The sequence below is a fragment of the Bos mutus genome, chromosome 5 (assembly GCF_027580195.1).
Source record: "Bos mutus isolate GX-2022 chromosome 5, NWIPB_WYAK_1.1, whole genome shotgun sequence".
NCBI lineage: Eukaryota > Metazoa > Chordata > Mammalia > Artiodactyla > Bovidae > Bos > Bos mutus.
In genome coordinates, this window is record NC_091621.1 from 75,202,860 (window position 1) to 75,221,350 (window position 18,491).

General features: G+C 40.6%; 1 protein-coding gene across 1 annotated transcript; it reads left to right on the forward strand.

The window, feature by feature from the left end:
- The first annotated feature begins 1,099 nt into the window (after positions 1 to 1,099).
- On the forward strand, positions 1,100 to 9,766 carry TMEM52B (transmembrane protein 52B). Its single transcript, XM_070370133.1, has 4 exons — positions 1,100 to 1,122; positions 6,410 to 6,448; positions 7,003 to 7,169; positions 8,938 to 9,766. Exons 1-4 carry the CDS (start codon positions 1,100 to 1,102, stop codon positions 9,180 to 9,182), a joined length of 474 nt encoding a protein of 157 aa, XP_070226234.1. The 3' UTR covers positions 9,183 to 9,766.
- The last annotated feature ends 8,725 nt before the right edge of the window (positions 9,767 to 18,491 follow it).

Here is an 18,491-nt window from a genome sequence, read left to right on the forward strand (position 1 = left end):
CCACAGACAATGTAGCTGGAGTCTTAGCCATGATGCCCCACTGTCTCTGACATGAGTAAGAGAAGAGCAAGTTTAATGATGCTACATCACACTCTGAATAGAAATACTTTAATCAAAATGCCTTCATGTCTCTGATTGTATTTTTTCTATGGAACAACATCTAGGGCAGGTCTCACGGGCATTCCATTCCTAGTTCATGAATCAGAAAATTGAGGACTGAGAAATTATATGATAATTTAGTGAAGGGCCAAGATTCTGCCACCTTTGTCCTGTAAAATGCCTCCTACCTGGCCCCTCTTCTGCTGAAATTTGGAACATACTGTTATATTTTTAAAAAATGACGTAGTGCTCATTTATTTCTGAAAATGAATGATTTTGGATCATCAGTATTGTACCAACTTTTTCTCTCACTGTTTGAATTCCTTGGCTAAGAAAAAAAAATTGAGTTTATATTCTCTATTCTTGTATCACATTGTTATGCTGTGTGAGGGTTTTTAGAACCAACTGCCCTCAGTGGTCTTCCTTCAATAACTCAGTAAAATCAGATTTTCAGAGTTAGGAAGGATACAAAAGTTGCTTTTTTTTTTTTCTCTCAATTTTTATGAGATAGATCCCTGTAAACAAATGCCCAATTTTCCTATGAAATAATTTCTTTTAAAAAAATTCTTAATATTTTGTATTAAAAGATTATTGGCTTAACCACACATCATTTATGCAGCATTCATTTGTCCCTAGAGAGGTGTATCTCTATAAATATTCTATGTCCTTTCCATGGGTACTTATTTTGGCTCTGACTTTAGATTAAATGAGAGAGACAGAGAGACATACAGATCTTGAGTCTTGTTTTAGAAATGTCTGTTTGATTTTTCACTATTTCAATAAGAATTGAAGTCAGTGTGGAGGGCAACTTCAAGGACAGCATCCAGAAATTCTAATTTCCAAACTTGCTTTTCCAAAGATGCTATAGCTTTCCAGTTCATTTGGCAACCTCTCAGCCCTACTCCAGTGTCTAGGAATAAATGACCCAGAACCAGGAGAGTTGATTATCAACATAGTAAAGGGGGGTGGTTTCCAAGAGCAAGAGAGGAGGGCTAATCACATGGCGAGCCGGTGTGAATGGAGGTTGGCAGGGTGACTTTCAACCAGCAACAGTCATCCTGGAGTGCTTGGGTGGAGGGCCAAGAATAATACTCCTTTTCTGATGGAAAAGAGACTTTATTTGGTCTCCCTTTGATCCCCCTTCAAGTCCAGTTTCTTACCACTGCCTAGAAAAATACCTAAGTCACAGGACTTACGTGTCCTTCCTGAGAGTTGTCCTTTTGGAGGCAGTCTGGACAAGGCATCTAGAAAGGACTAAAAGTAGAATGGAAGAAAAGGAGGGGCAGGGAAGCAAATGTAGAGACCTTGAACCCAGGGGCAGAAGTAGAGAAAGAAGCTAGGATGAAAGGGGAGAGAAAAATTACAGAAAATAACAACTACAGAGAGTGAGAGGAGAGAAAGAGACAGAGGAGGAAAAACCAGCGTATTGCTGAGAGAAGTTTCTGTCCTTAAGTCCTCTAGGTCAAGAAGTCAGACATGGCCCAGAGCACAGAAGGGAGACGACGGATGCCCAGTGCCTGATCTGGAGAAGTAAGAGTCCAGCCAGATGGGACTGCAGTCCCCAGCTCTGATGGCCTCTGCCCTGGTGTATTTCACCCAGGTGAGTCGTGAAAATGCAGGAAGGAGACTTTTGTTTGTTTCTCAGATAAGCCAACTGTCAAAAGAACCTGGGCGAAAACTGAATGAGGGGGAAAGACATATACTTTCGAACCAAAGGGGTGGGAGGGGAAAAGAATTAACTAGAATGTTCCCTTAGTATTATAGGGTTACATAGTGACCTGTGACGAATGACATCAATGAAAAGAAGGACATATATACAAGTAGGATAGCGAAGGCAATTTAGAAGTGTCTGTTATGTATATTTCTCTCTTTTAGTGTCTTATCACCTAGCCCTCAAAATCTCTAGTAAATTATTGAGACTTCCCTGGTGGTCCGGTGGTTAGGACACCATGCTTCCACTGCAGGGGGCACAGGTTCAATCCCTAGTGGGGGAATTAAGGTCCAAAAAGTAAGCCACTCATGTGGCCAAAAAAAGAAAAAAGGTTCTCAAGTAAATTATTAAAACCAAGAACATAATTCTCCTAAACGGTATGTCCCACATCAGCCTTAATACCACTCTAGCAGTTTAGGTGCCTCCCGGTCAGAGATAAGTTAAGAGACAGAAAACTCTTTAAAGGTAATTTGGACCTTTTATTTCTCTCCATTGAGAAGCAGGAGATTCTAAGTAACTCAATTGAGAAAGGGTCATTGGACTGAGGGATTCCAGACCATTGTCAGAGAGAAGTTTATTCAGTTATGAAATCTACTAAGAAGAAAAGCAAATGATGAAATGGGTTGGCTTCCAATTTCTGTACAGCTCCTAACAGGAAGGTTGCTGTCTATTTGCTTCCTATATACCAGTTAATTGAGGGCCTGAACCCATATCTTTTCCTTGTATTTTCTTTTTGCTTCCTCTTCTCTTCCTGTTCTTCCCTTCCAAATTTCTTTTCTCATTTCTTCTCTTTTTGTAACAGGCTTGAAAAGGGATGTTTTATCTACTAACCACCTTAGGCTTTTTTATTCTCCTTTAGTAAAGAAAGCAAAACGAAGTCCTGTGGATGGGTGGAGGAAACCCATACTTTGTCATCTTTAGTGAAACCAGGAGTTTCTCAAGTGTTTTTTGCAGAAGTCAGCTGTTAGTTCTTTTATAAGTCCTTTTCACCCAAAGTCATGAGTCTGAGTGTCCCCCTGCTCCCAATTCTCAATAAGTACAAATTTCCATCTCCTTAGAGAAATTTTGGGGCATTTATTGTTGATTTCCTGTAATATCAAATCATCCAAGTTACTGGAAGAGTGAAACAGTTTTTAGAACAAAAATTTACCTAGAGAGTCTTAGAAGGAGAAAGTCAACTGAAACATACCTAGAAGAGGCGGAGGAAGATTTCTTTCCTGGGAGTAGAAGGGATCTGACAGCAATGTCAAGGAGTTAGAGCACTCTGTCTCTGGTTCCAGTAATTCATTCAACATGAACACATGATAGAATTTGGTTTGGAATTCTGGCCAAATCTATAGGTATGTGCAGTTGTCATGTTACTTAAATTTCTATGCCTCAGACCCTTAACATTTCAAAGTAAAGTACCCACTGGCATGGTTACTGTGCTGAAATGTTATGAAATCTTAAAAATTCTTAGCAATCTGGCTGGCAGAGAGTAGCTATTCAATAAATAGTTCTTCCACTCCCTTCCCCCCTTCTTCTCTTGTATGGTGAGTTTTTGCTTTTGTTTTAATATTTGCCCTCTGAACAAGCTGAATGACATATCTAGCTTAATCTTAAGTCATGTTTTCAAAATGTTTTACTCAGAGTGTAAATAGTACTACACAGAATTAAATACAGAATTACCACCACTAAGGCACTGAGTTGCTTTTTTTTTAACTTTTAATTTTAGATTGAAGTATCGCCAGTGAGTTATTGATGTACAGAGGAAATAAAAAAAGAACACTGGGGTTGAATTCAACTTGTAAATGAGAGAGAATTTGAAGGATCTGTCTCGGGGACAGATGAGAAAGTTTCTAAGATGAACAAATTGGTATAAACACTGCATCTCATTCATAAAGTCAGAGATGCTCCCTCCCCACCACGGAAAAAAAGAAGAACCAAATCAGAGTAGACATTTGCTCTTGCAGGCTTTCCCACTTTGAATTTAATAAAGATCAGGCATAGGAGAGATGAAAACAGTCCTAACCATGATTGACCCTATGACCTTGTCCTTGTATTTACTACGCTCTCACCCGCTAACCTGACGGCACAGTCATGAGGGTGACACATAGGCTGCTGAGCAGAGCAAATGAGACCATTTCCCTGTCTGAGATTATTTCCCTTCCTACAGCTTCCTCGGGCAAGATGTGAGGAGAACTGTGTCAGTCCTGAACAGTAAGTATCTGAGAATGCTCAGTGGAAGGAAGGCGAGACAGACAAAAACATCAACACCCCAAACAGGGTCAAATGTCATCAGATAGCTGTGATTTCCCTATTTCTACTTAAATGGGCCTCCACCCACTGATCTCACAGACGGGTTCTCCAAAAACAAGTAAGCATTCCAGTCATCCTAAACACTCAAAATAATACTGCTGACAGCACTTTTTTCCAAAGCCAATCTTCCTATCAAAACTTTTTTGATAGGAAGTAATCTCAGTTTATACAGTCACGGAGATTTGGGAAAGATTTTCTTTCCCATGCTTCTCAGTGACTCATTGGGGCAGACAGAATTCACTAGACTCAGACAGATAAACCTGGGTGATTGCTAGAGTAGAACCACCATTTCAGATATGCAGAGCATTTCCTATTTTTTAGGGCACGTTAATATTTATTGGACTTTCCTGGTGGCTCAGTAGTAAGGAATCCGCCTGCCAACATAGAAGATGCAAGAGATGTGCAAGTTTGATCCCTGAGCCAGGAAAATTCCCTGGAGAAAGAAATGGCAACCCACTCCAGTATTCTTGCCTGGGAAATCCCATGGACAGAGGAGCCTGGTGGGCTACAGTCCATGCGGTGTCAACTGAGTCAGACAAAACTTAGAGACTACACAACAACCATAGTAACAACAATATTTATTGCAGGTGTCACTTAGCTCTCACTTTGAGGTGATTATCCCTCCATCTAAATCTGTCACAATTAGGTCTCGTGTAGACACAGGACACCAAGATGAAAAAGGGAAGAGATTCACTCCTCTTGGAGGTAAACTGTTTTAAGGAAGCAGGGACAGTTTGAGTAAAAGACTTACTTAGCTTGAATAAAAATACATATTTAGCCACGGAAAGAGTTTCCCAACAGCCAAGTCTGTTAAACCCAGGGGGAATGGCAATGGCCTTCATTACTTGTCACATGCTCTTTGAGGTTTTACACGCCTACCACTGTAGGAGTGTTACTTTTAATAGAATCAGAATCATAACGCTGTAGAACTGGAAGAGGCTTTGAACGAATGAGAAATATGAGGACACTTAGAGACACTGTTTATTGATGAAACAAACTGTATGGTCTACAACTGTGCAGAGAGGATAGAGAAGTAGATTTCAATAGATTTCAACAGATCACTATATCAGAAAGGATTATTAAATGCATTAATAATTATCTTCAGTAACAAATGTTTTCCTTCCCCTTCTCTTCCTACTTACAAACTTATTCCACTTCTTGTCCCATGCAATCCATATTTTCTTCATTCTGTAGAGAAAATTGATAATTGCCCTAGTTCATTCAGAGTATTGAATTAGCTTTCATCATGATGGAGTTGGTTTTTACATTCCACCCTCCCCCCCCGCCCCCGCTTCTTGTTTGGCCTCAGGGGATATGCTTATCAGTTTTGATCCTGGATGTGAAAATTTAAAGCCCTTTTTATAGTGGGTGTTTTTATGGTTTTATTGTGACCCCCCCTCTTTTTCTTTTTTTCCCCTTTGTTTCTGCTTTTTATTTTTTATCAAAATATAGTTGATTTATAATATTGTGTTAGTTTCTAGGGTACAGCAAAAGGATTAAGTTATATATATACATATTCTTTTTCATATTCTTTTCCATTATAGATTATTACAGGTCACTGAATATAGTTCCCTGTGCTATATAGTAGGGCTCTATTGTTTACCTATATAGTCGCCCTTTTTGCAACAGCTTGTAAAACAAATTATAAATGTTCATGCTTATAATTGAAATATTCTTTATATTTAAGCTATTGACTTCAAATATATACAAACCTTAACTGTCACATTTATTTTTACTCTTTGTAAGCTTATTCTGCAAGTTCTTTCTTGATAATCGTCATCAAAACTGTTTACAATGATTGTGGTTACATGTTCTATTAACATTACTTTAATGATAACTAGTTTAGTCTGTCTTATAGTGATTTACATGATGGTATAAACCGCTTCTGGGCTTCCCAGGTGGCACTAGTGGTAAAGAACCTGTCTGCTAATGCAGGAGATGTAAGAGACTCAGGTTCGATCCCTGGGTCAGGAAGATCCCCTGGGGGAGGGCATGGCAACCCACTTCAGTGTTCTTGCTTGGAGAATCCCATGGACAGGGGAGCCTGGCGGGTTACAGTCCATAGGGTTGCAAAAAAGTCGGACACAACTGAAGCAACAGCATGCACGATGAATAAACCACTACTAAAGGCATCCCATTTCATGATAGATTTAGCTGGTTACATTGAAGTTAACATAACCTGTAACGCTTTTATTATAAAGGTATCATACATTTTTGTAACTCATATTTCTGATTCTGAAAGTATAACAGACATTGATTATATTTTTATTGAAAAATAAAATTATTATTCTTTCTCCATAGCTGCCTGACCACAGACTGGGTACATCTCTGGTATATATGGTAAGTTTCAGCTATGTTACCCAAAAAGACATTTAAAAGGAAGCGTTTCTCAGGGGTATTAGTTTTTAAGTGGTTTTTTTTTTTTCATTTTTAAATATATTGACAACAGAGGGGAAAAAATCTGAGATATTGAGCCTACTTACCTAACATCTCACGGAGTAAAGCCTCTTTTCCTCATCACTAACCTATGTGACAATATAGCAGGATTTCCTATTTCAATACCATCTCCTGGGCTAACATCAACAGATTGTTGTGTATTTTCTCAGGGTCAACTCTAGAAATAGCCACAGAAAGGAGACTACTTCAGTAAAAATTTGCCCCTCCAAAATGCATTTAAATCTCTCATGAATTGTTCAAGTGAACTGACTTAGTCTTGCTGACAAAATAAGGAAGTATATATATGACAGGAAAGCCTGGAACTGAAATCTTAAAAGCATTCTAAAAAATATTCAAGCAAGAATTAAAATGCAGACATTGAAGGCTGATTATGCAAATTGGTTTAAAAAACAAAACAAGGAGCACAGAGCTCTCAGTACTCCGTGGGGTCCTTGCAGGCTGCTGGTGGTCATCGGGGCACTGCTTCTCCTATGCGGCCTGACTTCTGTGTGCTTCCGCTGCTGTCTGGATCGCCAGCAAAATGGGGGAGAGGAGGGCCAGCCACCCTATGAAGTGACGGTCATCGCTTTTGACCATGACAGCACTCTCCAGAGTACGGTCACTTGTGAGTATATGGACATGTAACACGGGAAGTGAAGCCGGGTTTAAAAGAACACCTGGTGCGAAGGTTTAAAAACATTGATCAAACAGTATTAGATTTATTTATTTATTCACGTATTATTTTTGCTTGCACTGGGTCTTCGTTGCTGCATTCGGGCTTTCTCTAGTTGCCCCGGGGAAGGGGCTACTTTCTGGTTTCGGTATGAGGGCTTCACATGGTGATGGCTTCTCTGGTTGGGGAGCATGGGCTCTAGAGCAAGCAGGGTTCGGCAGTTGTGATACAGGGGTTTAGTTGCTCCGTGACATGTGAAATCTTCGGGGACCAGGAATGGAACCCTTGTTCCCTGCATTGTCAGGTTGATTCTTATCCATTGTACCAAGAAATAAAAAGTCATTCAGTTGTATCTGACTCTGCGATCCCATGGACTATACAGTCCATGGAATTCTCCAGGCAAGAATACTGGCGGGGGTAGCCTTTCCCTTCTCCAGGGAATCTTCCCAACCCAGGGATCAAACCCAGGTCTTCCGCATTGCAGGTGGATTCTTTACCAGCTGAGCTACCAGGGAAGCCCACTGTACCAAGAGGGAATAGTGTTAAAGATTCTAAATCTTGGGGCAGCTTTAATTTCCAGACGCCTGATGGTGTGGTGACCTTGCCTCTCACGGATGCTGTACTTACGGTCTGATGATGGAATGAAGGAAGAAATGAAATGTTAGAGACCATATTAGAAATGTCTTATAGGAAAAATTTACAAGTTGATAAACAATTACTTTGATAAAACTATTTTAAGCACTGCACATATCCCTTTTTTGAAAACATCTTAGATTTTGTGAAAGCCAAACTTATATTTTCTCTTTACTATATTTTTTATCTTTAGAAAAATTAGTCATGGGATACTTTAAATTCTTTATTCACCAGGTCTTACTCTGTTAAATATTAGGCCCAACACCTGATAGTTATAAGACACTTTCCTTTATCTCCCTCTGTTCTCTTCTTTGGATTATATTCTTTCCTAAAATTGGAGAGTGACCTACTGGGCAGAACAGCAGGTGGAAATATGCTGTAATATTTATTTTGAAAAAAGAGAGAGCTATAGCACATTGTTCACCTTTTCCTGCTTCTTTTCTCACTGTCAGTCTACGGGGAAACATAAATAGGCAGAAACAATTACTTCTAAGGGATCTGCAACTTCAGTGGGTTGGCATAAAGGGTTTTAAATTCGTAAAGGGGAAAGAAAGGGGTTATGAGATGTGGGGACACATTTTAGATTATTTGAGAAAGCAAAGAGGGAAGTTGGTTTCTACACAAGCTTCACAGGACTTTTATAACATCTGTTGCCAAGAGTGACAATGAGTTTTGACACTTGTTGAAAATGAAGGGGGATTTGGCTTCCCTGGGGACTCAGTGGTAAAGAATCTGCCTGCCAATGCAGGAAGCACGGGTTCAGTTCCTGGTCCAGGAGGATCCTACATGCTGTGGGACAACTAATCCTATCTTCCTCAGCTACTGAGCCTGTGCTCTGAAATAAGGGAATCCACCGCAATGAGAAACCCATGCACCAACTAGAGAGTAGCCCCTCTTCACCACAACTGGAGAAAACCTGTGGGCAACAGCGAAGACCCAGTGCAGCCAATGAGTAAATAAAGAAAAGGGACAGAGGCTAGACACCCTTTTCATAAAATAATATAAATCAAGGGGAACTGCATGTGCTATAAGTCTCTGGTTTCTGAAGATGCCACATGTACTTGAACTCCGGTTCTTTCCTGCCTAGCCCTGCAGTCAGTGTTCGGCCCTGCGGCTCGAAGGATCCTGGCTGTGGCTCACTCCCCCAGCTCCCTGGGCCAGCTGCCCTCCTCTCTGGACACCCTCCCAGGGTATGAGGAAGCACTTCGCATGACTCGCTTCACTGTTTCAAGGTGCGGGCAGAAAGCACCTGATCTACCATCAGTGCCAGAAGAAAAGCAGCTGCCCCCGATGGAGAAAGAGTCTCCCGGAGTACAACACTCTTCTGATTGATGGGGACCTTTTTTGTTTTTTTTAACCGTTGTATTTTATTTAGCTGTAACAAATCAAATTGCTAAAACTTTTGTTTATGTTAAATTTGAGATAAGCCTATAGACCCAGCAAGAGAAATGTAATTATAAACAGACATGGCCACTAGTTGCTAGTAGTAACAGTTACTATATTACACATATTTTCTCTTGTAATATGTCAGACACTCCTTCTTTGGTTCCTGCTTGCAACACAACTTAAAATTAGCACACTAATTTGCATTTATAAGTAATTCACATTACATTTATAAGTGATTTATAGGGAAAATATTACATTTATAAGTGATTTAAATTCTCTGTAATTTAATGTCTCATCTGCTGAAGTATAGTAGTCATAGTACCTTAGAAGTTCCTTTTTAATTTATTTTTAATTGGAGGATAATTGCTTTATAATGTGTTGGCTTCTGCTGTAAAACTACATGAATCAGCCATATATATATACACACACACACATATATATATATATCCCCTACTTCTTGAACATCCTTCCCACCCCCCAAAATCTGGTTTTATTAATGGAGTGGAGGTGTCCTCAGGGTTGGTAAATATGCCCAGACAAATGGAAAAATTTTTCCTAACTTTCAGAAGGGTTAGGATGGCATCTAAACATCATTCTGTGGGAAAGATAGATTCTAACTCTTCATTTCCAGGTGCATCTATTTTCTGCTATGGGATGCTCTTGTTGAGAACTCTTCTTTATCCAGGGGTAAAAAATTTGCAATTAACCTGTAGTGATGCTGATTACTACTAAACTGGAAAGCACCAGAGGCAGCTTGGATTCCTTCACCTATCAAGTTCTTTTCCCTAGAGGACGCTGCAAGTTTCCCTAGCAGCAAACAGGTTGTGTACACTTGTGGAGAAAGACACTCATATAGGCACAGCCAGAGCTGTTAATGCACTGAATTCACACAGCCTTCCTCTCATGAGAACATTCACTTTTATGCTAAATGACAGTGATAATTTGGGACATCATGTAGTACCTCACTGGACATCCAAAATCCAGGGGTGGGATTGCGGGCATGGGCTAAGAGGGCACAGTAAAGTACTGAAGTGCAAATATTGAGGTCTTTCTTTCATTCTTCTACCCACTAACAGAACGGGAAACTGAATAGAATGCAGTAACAGTTCCATTCATTTTTTAGTTCCTCTGCCCTGCAAACACATGCACGCACATGGAGGCATGCACACATATGCACACGTATGCTTTTGTAACTCTAAAAGAATAGCATTGTTTTACCTCTTTCCTCCTTCCTGCTTTGACTGCTTTCAAGTCCTGTCTCTATAGTGACAACACTTGTTTCTAGTGGTGACCTTCACTGCCACCTGGTGGAGCGATGGTAGAAATGCATTCTCCTATTGGCACCTAAAGCTTCCCTGGTGGCTCAGTGGTAAAGAATCCACCTGCCAATGCAAGAGACGTGGGTTCGATCCCTGGGTCAGGAAGATCCCCTGCAGGAGGAAATGGCAACCCACTCCAGTGTTCTAGCCTGGCAAATGCGTACTTCTCCAATCTTTGGAGCACTAACTGCTTGGAGTCCTTCCCAGGGCACCATCCTGCTGTTGCATTGCTAACCTGTCCACATAACACACTACCTCCAAAATTTCCTGTTATTGGAAAATTTAGGAAATGAAGTACATTTGGGGAAAAACTACTTGCCAGTGACCTTAGGAAAGTTACCGAACTCTTTCAAGAACAGTCTCTCATTTGTAAAAGAAAGGATAATAACACCACTGATGATAGTTGTGAAAATCAAATAAACTGTCTAGAAATGACAAGATTTGTAAATTATTATACACATGCATTTGTTACTATTACTTTTGACAGTTTATTTTCACTTGCCTCCTATGATGTTGCTGAGAATTATATTCTGATTTGTCCTTTTGCCAGTCAGCTTGCTGTATTATTGCTAAGTCACCCCTCACGTAGCTTTATTTCATCAATAAATATTTGTTGGTTGAGGTAAACAGCTGGAGACATGTGATCCGTCTTAATATATCCTGTGTAGAGGTAAGGAATATTTTAGAAAATTTGTTTATTAGTCAATTAGCTCCATTTCAGGGAGCAATACAGACCCAGGGGTGGCTGATTAATGCACCACCTCATTAAACCCTTTCTTGGAACGCTCACTGAGCCAGGAGGGAAAATGTTCTAAGTGAGTATAATCTGCTGGTGATCTACTTTATTCTGAGTCATTTAAGACACTGCCTCTGGAAATTGTTAAATGCATGAATTGTTAATAACACCCAAGGGGGCCTTGTTTTGCACTGCCAAATGAATCTCTTCAGTGTCACATATTCCATAAAGTACTCTAGATCCTTTCAACCTTCAGGATGCTACAGCCTTAAAGAAGTTAAAATGTCCTCAGGTACAAGGAGATCTGGAAAGAAACCCTGCCTGTAAGGATCTTGTTCTAAAGAGATCTATCTGCCTCACTTTGCCTCCCCCCTTGCCCTGTCCTTAGCCACATGGAGTCTCCCGCCCCTGTCCCCACTCCCATTTTGTCACAAGCCATTAGCAGCTATTTGGCTTCACTTCTTTACTCAGTCTAAGACATCTGCTCATCAGCTCAATCACTTTCACCACTGGTTTAATTTTGTTTCACTCCTTTTAACTATCCTCATGGGTTTCTCTGCTGGCATAGATGGTAAAGAATCTGCCTGCAGTGCAGGAGACCCTGGTAACATCCTGCAGCCTGCCTATGAAGCTTCATTATCCAAACTCTATAGCTTAATCTGTATATATAGAGAGAGCTTAATTTGGGTTTTCTAAGGTGTTTCCCAAACCAGTCAATCCTAAAGGAAATCAGTCTTGAATATTCATTGGAAGGAGTGATACTGAAGCTGAAACTCCAATACTGTGCCCACCTGATACGAAGGACTGACTCACTTGAAAAGACCCTGATGCTGGGAAAGATTGAGGGCAGGAGGAGAAGGGGACGACAGAGGATGATATGGTTGGATGGCATCACTGACTCGATGGACATGAGTTTGAGTAAGCTCCGGGAGTTGGTGATTTACAGGGAAGCCTGGCGTGCTGCAGTCCATGGGGTTGCAAAGATTCAGACACGACTGAGTGACTGAACTGAACTGAGGGTGATTACACTAAGTGGGGAAAAAAACCCACACTTTAAAAAAATCATTTTTTATTTGCCAAAACTGAAACATGTCCAGTGGGGCATGGATATCTGAAAGGAAGTGTCAGTATCTATATGAATGGAGAGAGTAGCATGGAAGCATATACACTACCATGTATAAAACAGATAGCCCATGGACATTTGCTGTATGCCTCAGGAAATCCAAACTGGGGTTCTATCACAACCTAGAGGAGTAGGAATGGATGGGAGGTGGGAGTAAGATTCAAGAGGGAGGAGACATACGTATACCCATGGCTAATTCATGTTGATGTATGGCATAAACCAATGCAGTAAAGCAATTGTCCTTCAGTTAAAAATAAGTAAATTTAAAAAAATTAGTCAACAATTAAAAAACAAGGTTCATTATAAAAAAAAAAAAAAAATATCTACATAGCAGAAGGAGAAGACACTGAGAGCATGAAGCTCCCAGTCTGAGAGAAATGGACCAGATGTGGACTAATTTACACAAGAATAATACAGGAGCTCCTTTCTGCGGGAAGATGAGTCTGAGAGAAGATTGACTGGGTTGTGATGACTGGTTTCCTCTGTGGTTTAGAGGCAAATAGAACAGCACAAGAAACCTTGTAGTGGTTTGTTTCTGGTCCAAGTCTAAGTCGGGATTTATAGGGTCTGGCTGAGAAGACTATCAAAGGGTCTGATTAGTTAACACATTAGGAGTTTACATGTATATGAGAGCATGGAACTAAAGCATAAATGAAATTTATGTAACAAATTTAAGAGGCAGGGGAGAAAAACTGCAAAGTCTGGGAATAGCCCAGTTTTGTTTTCTTTTCATCGGCTGAGCAGATTGGCTGGAAGGTAATAAAGAAGACAGGATGGGAAGTCCACCCTTGAACAGACTGACAGGGAAAACAATTTCAGTGATTTATGGATTGTCCAAGATACATTTGTGGAAGATAATTTACAAGCTGTGTCTGAATAATGTTGGCCAATACCCATCTGTTGGAACCTTCACCTCTGTTAAGCCAGAATTGCACTATTTTCCACCTCAGAATTGCTCAGAACTTTAGAATTTGGAAAGGGTGTCATGAAGCAGTCATGTCTGAGTTGAAACCTGAAAGATTATAGAATGTAAACATCAAATATGCATGATAAGTCCATTTTCTGTCTATGAGCAAAGATGGGAAAGATGGGAATGCGAATCATGGAGAGTGTTAAAAATCCCAAGAGTAATAGAAAAAGAAAGATTCTGAAAAGATAGGCTGGGATCGTTTGATGACAAGTAAGTATTACATAGTATGAGGCTTTCCCAGTGGTTCAGCGGTAAGATGCAGGTTCAATCCCTGGGTTGGGAAGATCCCTTGGAGGAAGAAATGGCAATCCACTGCAGTACACTTGCCTGGGAAACTCCACGAACAGAGGACCCTAGTGGGCTATAGTCCAGGGGGTCGCAAAGAGTCAGACACAACTGAACAACTAAACAAACAACAAATTACATATTTTAACTGTGTGCAGGCTTGGCCGCTTGCTGCTCAATAGCCAATAAATTGAAGGGCAAGCTTTGATAAAGAAGAAAAGTCAGCAATCTGAGGAGATGGTGGACTTATGTCCAGACACCAACTCTGATGATCCTGCTTCGTCATGCCAATTTTTAAATGGAACAAGGAGAAACAATCTTAGTTAATCATTAAGGCAGGAGGTCAGATTCTTCATCATCTTTCCATTGCATGCAAACCTGCTGATGTCTCTTCCTCGGGACATTGTCTTGCTCCCATGGTCCACCTGTGGTTGGACGTTCTCTTGCCTGTGTGATCCACTTGCGCTTGAAAGATCCACCTGCAAATTTACTAAAGAGGAAGCTAGGGAGAGAGGGTCAGTTATTTAACAACTTAATTCTTCGTTCTTACTTCTACTCCAAGAAAGCAATCAATAGATTCAGTAAGGTGTTACATATATTTAGGAAAGCATAAATCAGGAGCTAAGTTATTAATGAGCTAAGTTATTAATGTTGTCTAATGGTCTCATCTTTATGATCAAGGTCTAAATGAAACAGGGATGGACAAACAGAAAGGAGAGGCAAAGGAGATACTTACCATATGAGTTTAAGGAGTTTGGTTTTTATCCTGCATTGTATGAAAAGCTATTGAAAGTTTTTGAAGAGGGGGAAAAAGATCATGTAACCTGTAAGATTACTGTCACTAGAGGATGAATGGGAGAAGTGAGATGTAGAATTCAGGGAGACCACTATGGCTATTCAGCCACACCAAAGACAACACTCCAATACCTTTCGTAAGAGCTTGGTTATAGGCAAAGTTATGAAACAAGGCAGACTAAATTTAATGCCTCTTCATTGTGTTTCAGTTTCCAGGTAGAACACAGACTAAGTGTTTATGCTACCCTTTGGTTCTTACTGTGCTGTTCCGCAAATGATATCAGTGTTCTGAGTGCCTGGACCTTTCTTGGTCCCAGTTTATATAGCAAACTTGCCTATACAGGATTTGTGTGGTACACCCCTCCTGCACTAGACTTAGGACTTGATTTTCCTTCCAACGTTAATCTGATTACTATGGTGGGTGGAGTTAGGTCCTCTCTTCTCTCTCTCTCCAAAAGGGGTGTAAATTCAAACTCAGTGAACACCAAAGTAGATAAATGCAAATCCAATTCAAAGTGGACAAAAGTTCATGAGGGGTCAAACAATTAGTAGGTAACCATAACCTTCTGAATGCCTACAAGGGCCCTTTTAATTTTCCAAACAATGTGCTCCGTTTGGTCAGCTTTTGAGGCTAAAGCTGTTACAGAGAAGTGATATGACTGGCAGAAAACTGAGTTCTGCCAGTTCTGCTCCGTTTGGTCAGCTTTTGAGGCTAAAGCTGTTACAGAGAAGTGATATGATTGGCAGAAAACTGAGTTCCTGAGCTGGCTTTGCACTCAATTTCCTCAGACTTTAAACACCAAACCAAAAAACCTTTTGCTGTTAGTTCTTTAGATTAATTTTTATTCCTTTTACTCAAATATATACTTTCAGACAGATTGCAAAGTCAAATAGCTCTACAAGGCTTGTGAAGAGAAGCACCTTTCCACCACACACATGTAAAATCCCTACATTTTAGCTGACTTTTAAAATCTACTTTACTTCAAATACTATGCATAAATTTATATTCCTTTTTTTTTTTTTTTTTTTGAAGTATAGTCGATATACAATGTTGTGTTAGTTTCAGGTGTACAGTAAAGGTCCATGTAGTCAAAGCAATGGTCTTTCCAGTAGTCATGTACAGATTGGGGAGTTGGACCATAAAAAATGGCTTCGGGCTGAAGAATTAATGCTTTCGAACTATGGTGTTGGAGAAGACTTTTGAGAGTCCCTTGGACAGCAAGGAGATCAAACCAGTCAATCCTAAAGGAAATCAATTCTGAATATTCATTGCAAAGACTGATTAAGCTTAAGCCCCAGTACTTTGGCCACCTGATGCGAAGAGCCGACTCAATGGAAAAGACCCTGATGCTGGGAAAGATTGAGGGCAGGAGGAGATGGGGGTGACAGAGGATAAGATGGTTGGATGGCAGCATCGACTCAATGGACATGAGTTTGAGCAAACTGCGAGATAGTGAAGAACAGGGAAGCCTGGGATGAACAGCAAAAATGAAGTATGAAGTTAGTTGCTCAGTTGTGTCTGACTCTTTGAGACCCCATGGACTGTAGCCTACCAGGCTCCTGTGTCCATGGAATTCTCCAGGCAAGAGTACTGGAATGGGTAGTTGTCTAGGTTTGTCATAGCTTTTCTTCCAAGGAGCAAATGTCTTTTAATTTCGTGGCTGCAGTCACTGTCTGCAGTGATTTTGGAGACCAAGAAAATAAAACCTGTCACTGTTTCTAGTTTTTCCCCTTCTATTTGCCATGAAGTGATGGGACCGGATGCCATGATCTTTGTTTTTTAAATGTTGAGTTTTAAGCTAGCTTTTCCACTCTCCTCTTTCACCCTCATCAAGAGGCTCCTTGAGGCTTCCTCTTTGCTTTTGGCCAAGTCAAGCAGGGGTATGTAATAAGGATCAATGCAAGTAAGTCTTGCATTCTTCTTTCTTCTGCAAAGTTTCAAAAGGATGGGATTGCTGACAAGATTAGGGTGTGTGCAGGGTCTTAGGTAGCCCAGTCTCTTAATCTTAATGAGCCTCTCTGGTCCCTTTAATCTTGTCTCAGGTGGTTTTGTGACTGCTTCTCATCTGATTAACAAATGTTCTGCCCTCTGGGCTGCCCTGACGACTCTAACTATAAAGAATCTGCCTGTAGTGCAGGAGACCTGGGTTTGATCCCTGGGTGGGGAAGATATCCTGGAGAAAGGAAGATACAACCTGGAGAAGCGAATGGCTACCCATTTCAGTATTCTTGCCTAAAGAATTCTATGGACAGAGGAGCTTGGCAGATTACTGTCCATAGCGTCATAAAAGAGTCTGACCTGACAGAGACTCAACAACAATAATAGAGTAACTAAGAAGTAATATATTGGAATAAATAGAAAAATATTACTTGTCATGACATGTGTGTGCACCCATGTCAAGTTGCTGCAGTCATGTCTGACTCCTTGTGATCCCATGGACTATAACCCATCAGGCTCCTCTGTCCATGGGATTCTCCAAGCAAGAATACTGAAGAGGGTTGCCATGCTCTCCTCCAGGGGCTCTTCCTGACCCAGGGGTTGAACCCATGTCACTTACATCTTCTGCATTGGCAGGTGGGTTCTTTACCGCTAGAGCCATCTGGGAAGCCCTGTCACGACACATGTGAACTAAATTTTGCTGTATTGTATTGTTAAAGTATGTCTAGTTTTCCACAAAACCACCAATTGACTTTGAAAGTTGTTGTTGTTTAGTTGCTCAGTCGTGCCTGACTCTTTGTGACCCCATGGATTGCAGCCTGCAAGACTCCTCTATCCCTGGCATGTTCCAGGCAATACTGGAGTGGGTTGCCATTTTCTTCTCCAGGAGATCTTCCCAACCCAGGGATGGAACCCATGTCTTCTGCATTGCAGGCAGATTGTTCACTGTTGAGCTACCAGGGAAGCCCTTACAAAATTCAGTTCAGTTCAGTTCAGTCGCTCAGTCGTGTCCGACTCTTTGCAACCCCACGAATCGCAGCACACCAGGACTCCCTGTCCATCACCAACTCCCGGAGTTCACTCAAACTCACGTCCATCGAGTCAGTGATGCCATCCAGCCATCTCATCCTCTGTCGTCCCCTTTTCCTCCTGCCCCCAATCCCTCCCAGCATCAGAGTCTTTTCCAATAAATCAACCCTTCGCATGAGGTGGCCAAAGTACTGGAGTTTCAGCTTCAGCATCATGCCTTCCAAAGAACACCCAGGACTGATCTCCTTACAAAATTACCTTCTGTATAATATTCTAAATGTTCTGCTACAAGTATATGTAGAAAGCTGTAAAGGGTTGACAGAGTGGCTAGTCTGTGAAAAAGTATTTGCATTTAGAAAGGCCTTAAGGCATAAAGGTTAATGAAATTTCATCTCCTGAGTATCTGTGTTATGTAATCTGCTACCATGAATAGGTATATTCAAAATAAAAGTTAAAATTATTTTTAAACTAGCTATGATTGTTTCCAGTAGATTTGATGGGAAAATAACACTCTTCTCCATTGATTTTAAAGTATTCCTTTGAGAGATTTAGCTATATTTGGGTCAAAGCTCAAATCAGCTAAAATAACCACTTTGAAAACAAGGACTAAACATTACAAAAATATAATGCGATACAAGAATTCCTGGATTTCCATACATAATAAGGGTTGAAAAATGCCATGGAGAAAAATGATTAGCATTAAAAACAAAGGTTAGGGACTTCCCTGGCGGTCCAGTGGTGAAGACCACCTTGCAATGCAGGGGTGCCAGTTCAGTCCCTGGTTGGGGAGCTTAGATCCCACATGCCTTGTGAACAAAAAACGAAAACATAAAAGAGAAGCAATATTGTGACACATTCAATGAAGACTTTTAAAATGGCCCACATAGAAAAAAAAATCCTAAAAACTAAAAAATGTAGGGCTATGCAATTCATTTTCCTTGTTTCTTTTCATTTGTTTTTTTTTTTTCAATCAGAGACCCTGAGACCTTGATGAAAGATGACAAGTGACCCACTGTTGTCATTTTTCAGAACTTCCTGGACTTCTTTAGGGCACAGCAG

What these genes read in the sequence shown, in the direction of transcription:
- TMEM52B (XM_070370133.1), top strand. Translation starts at nt 1,100, where the DNA reads ATGGCGAGCCGGTGTGAATGGAG. An exon ending in GCGAGCCGGTGTGAATGGAG is followed by an intron (nt 1,123 to 6,409) that starts GTTGGCAGGGTG and finishes CTTTCTCCATAG; the next exon opens with CTGCCTGACCACAGACTGGG. An exon ending in TCTCCAGAGTACGGTCACTT is followed by an intron (nt 7,170 to 8,937) that starts GTGAGTATATGG and finishes TTTCCTGCCTAG; the next exon opens with CCCTGCAGTCAGTGTTCGGC.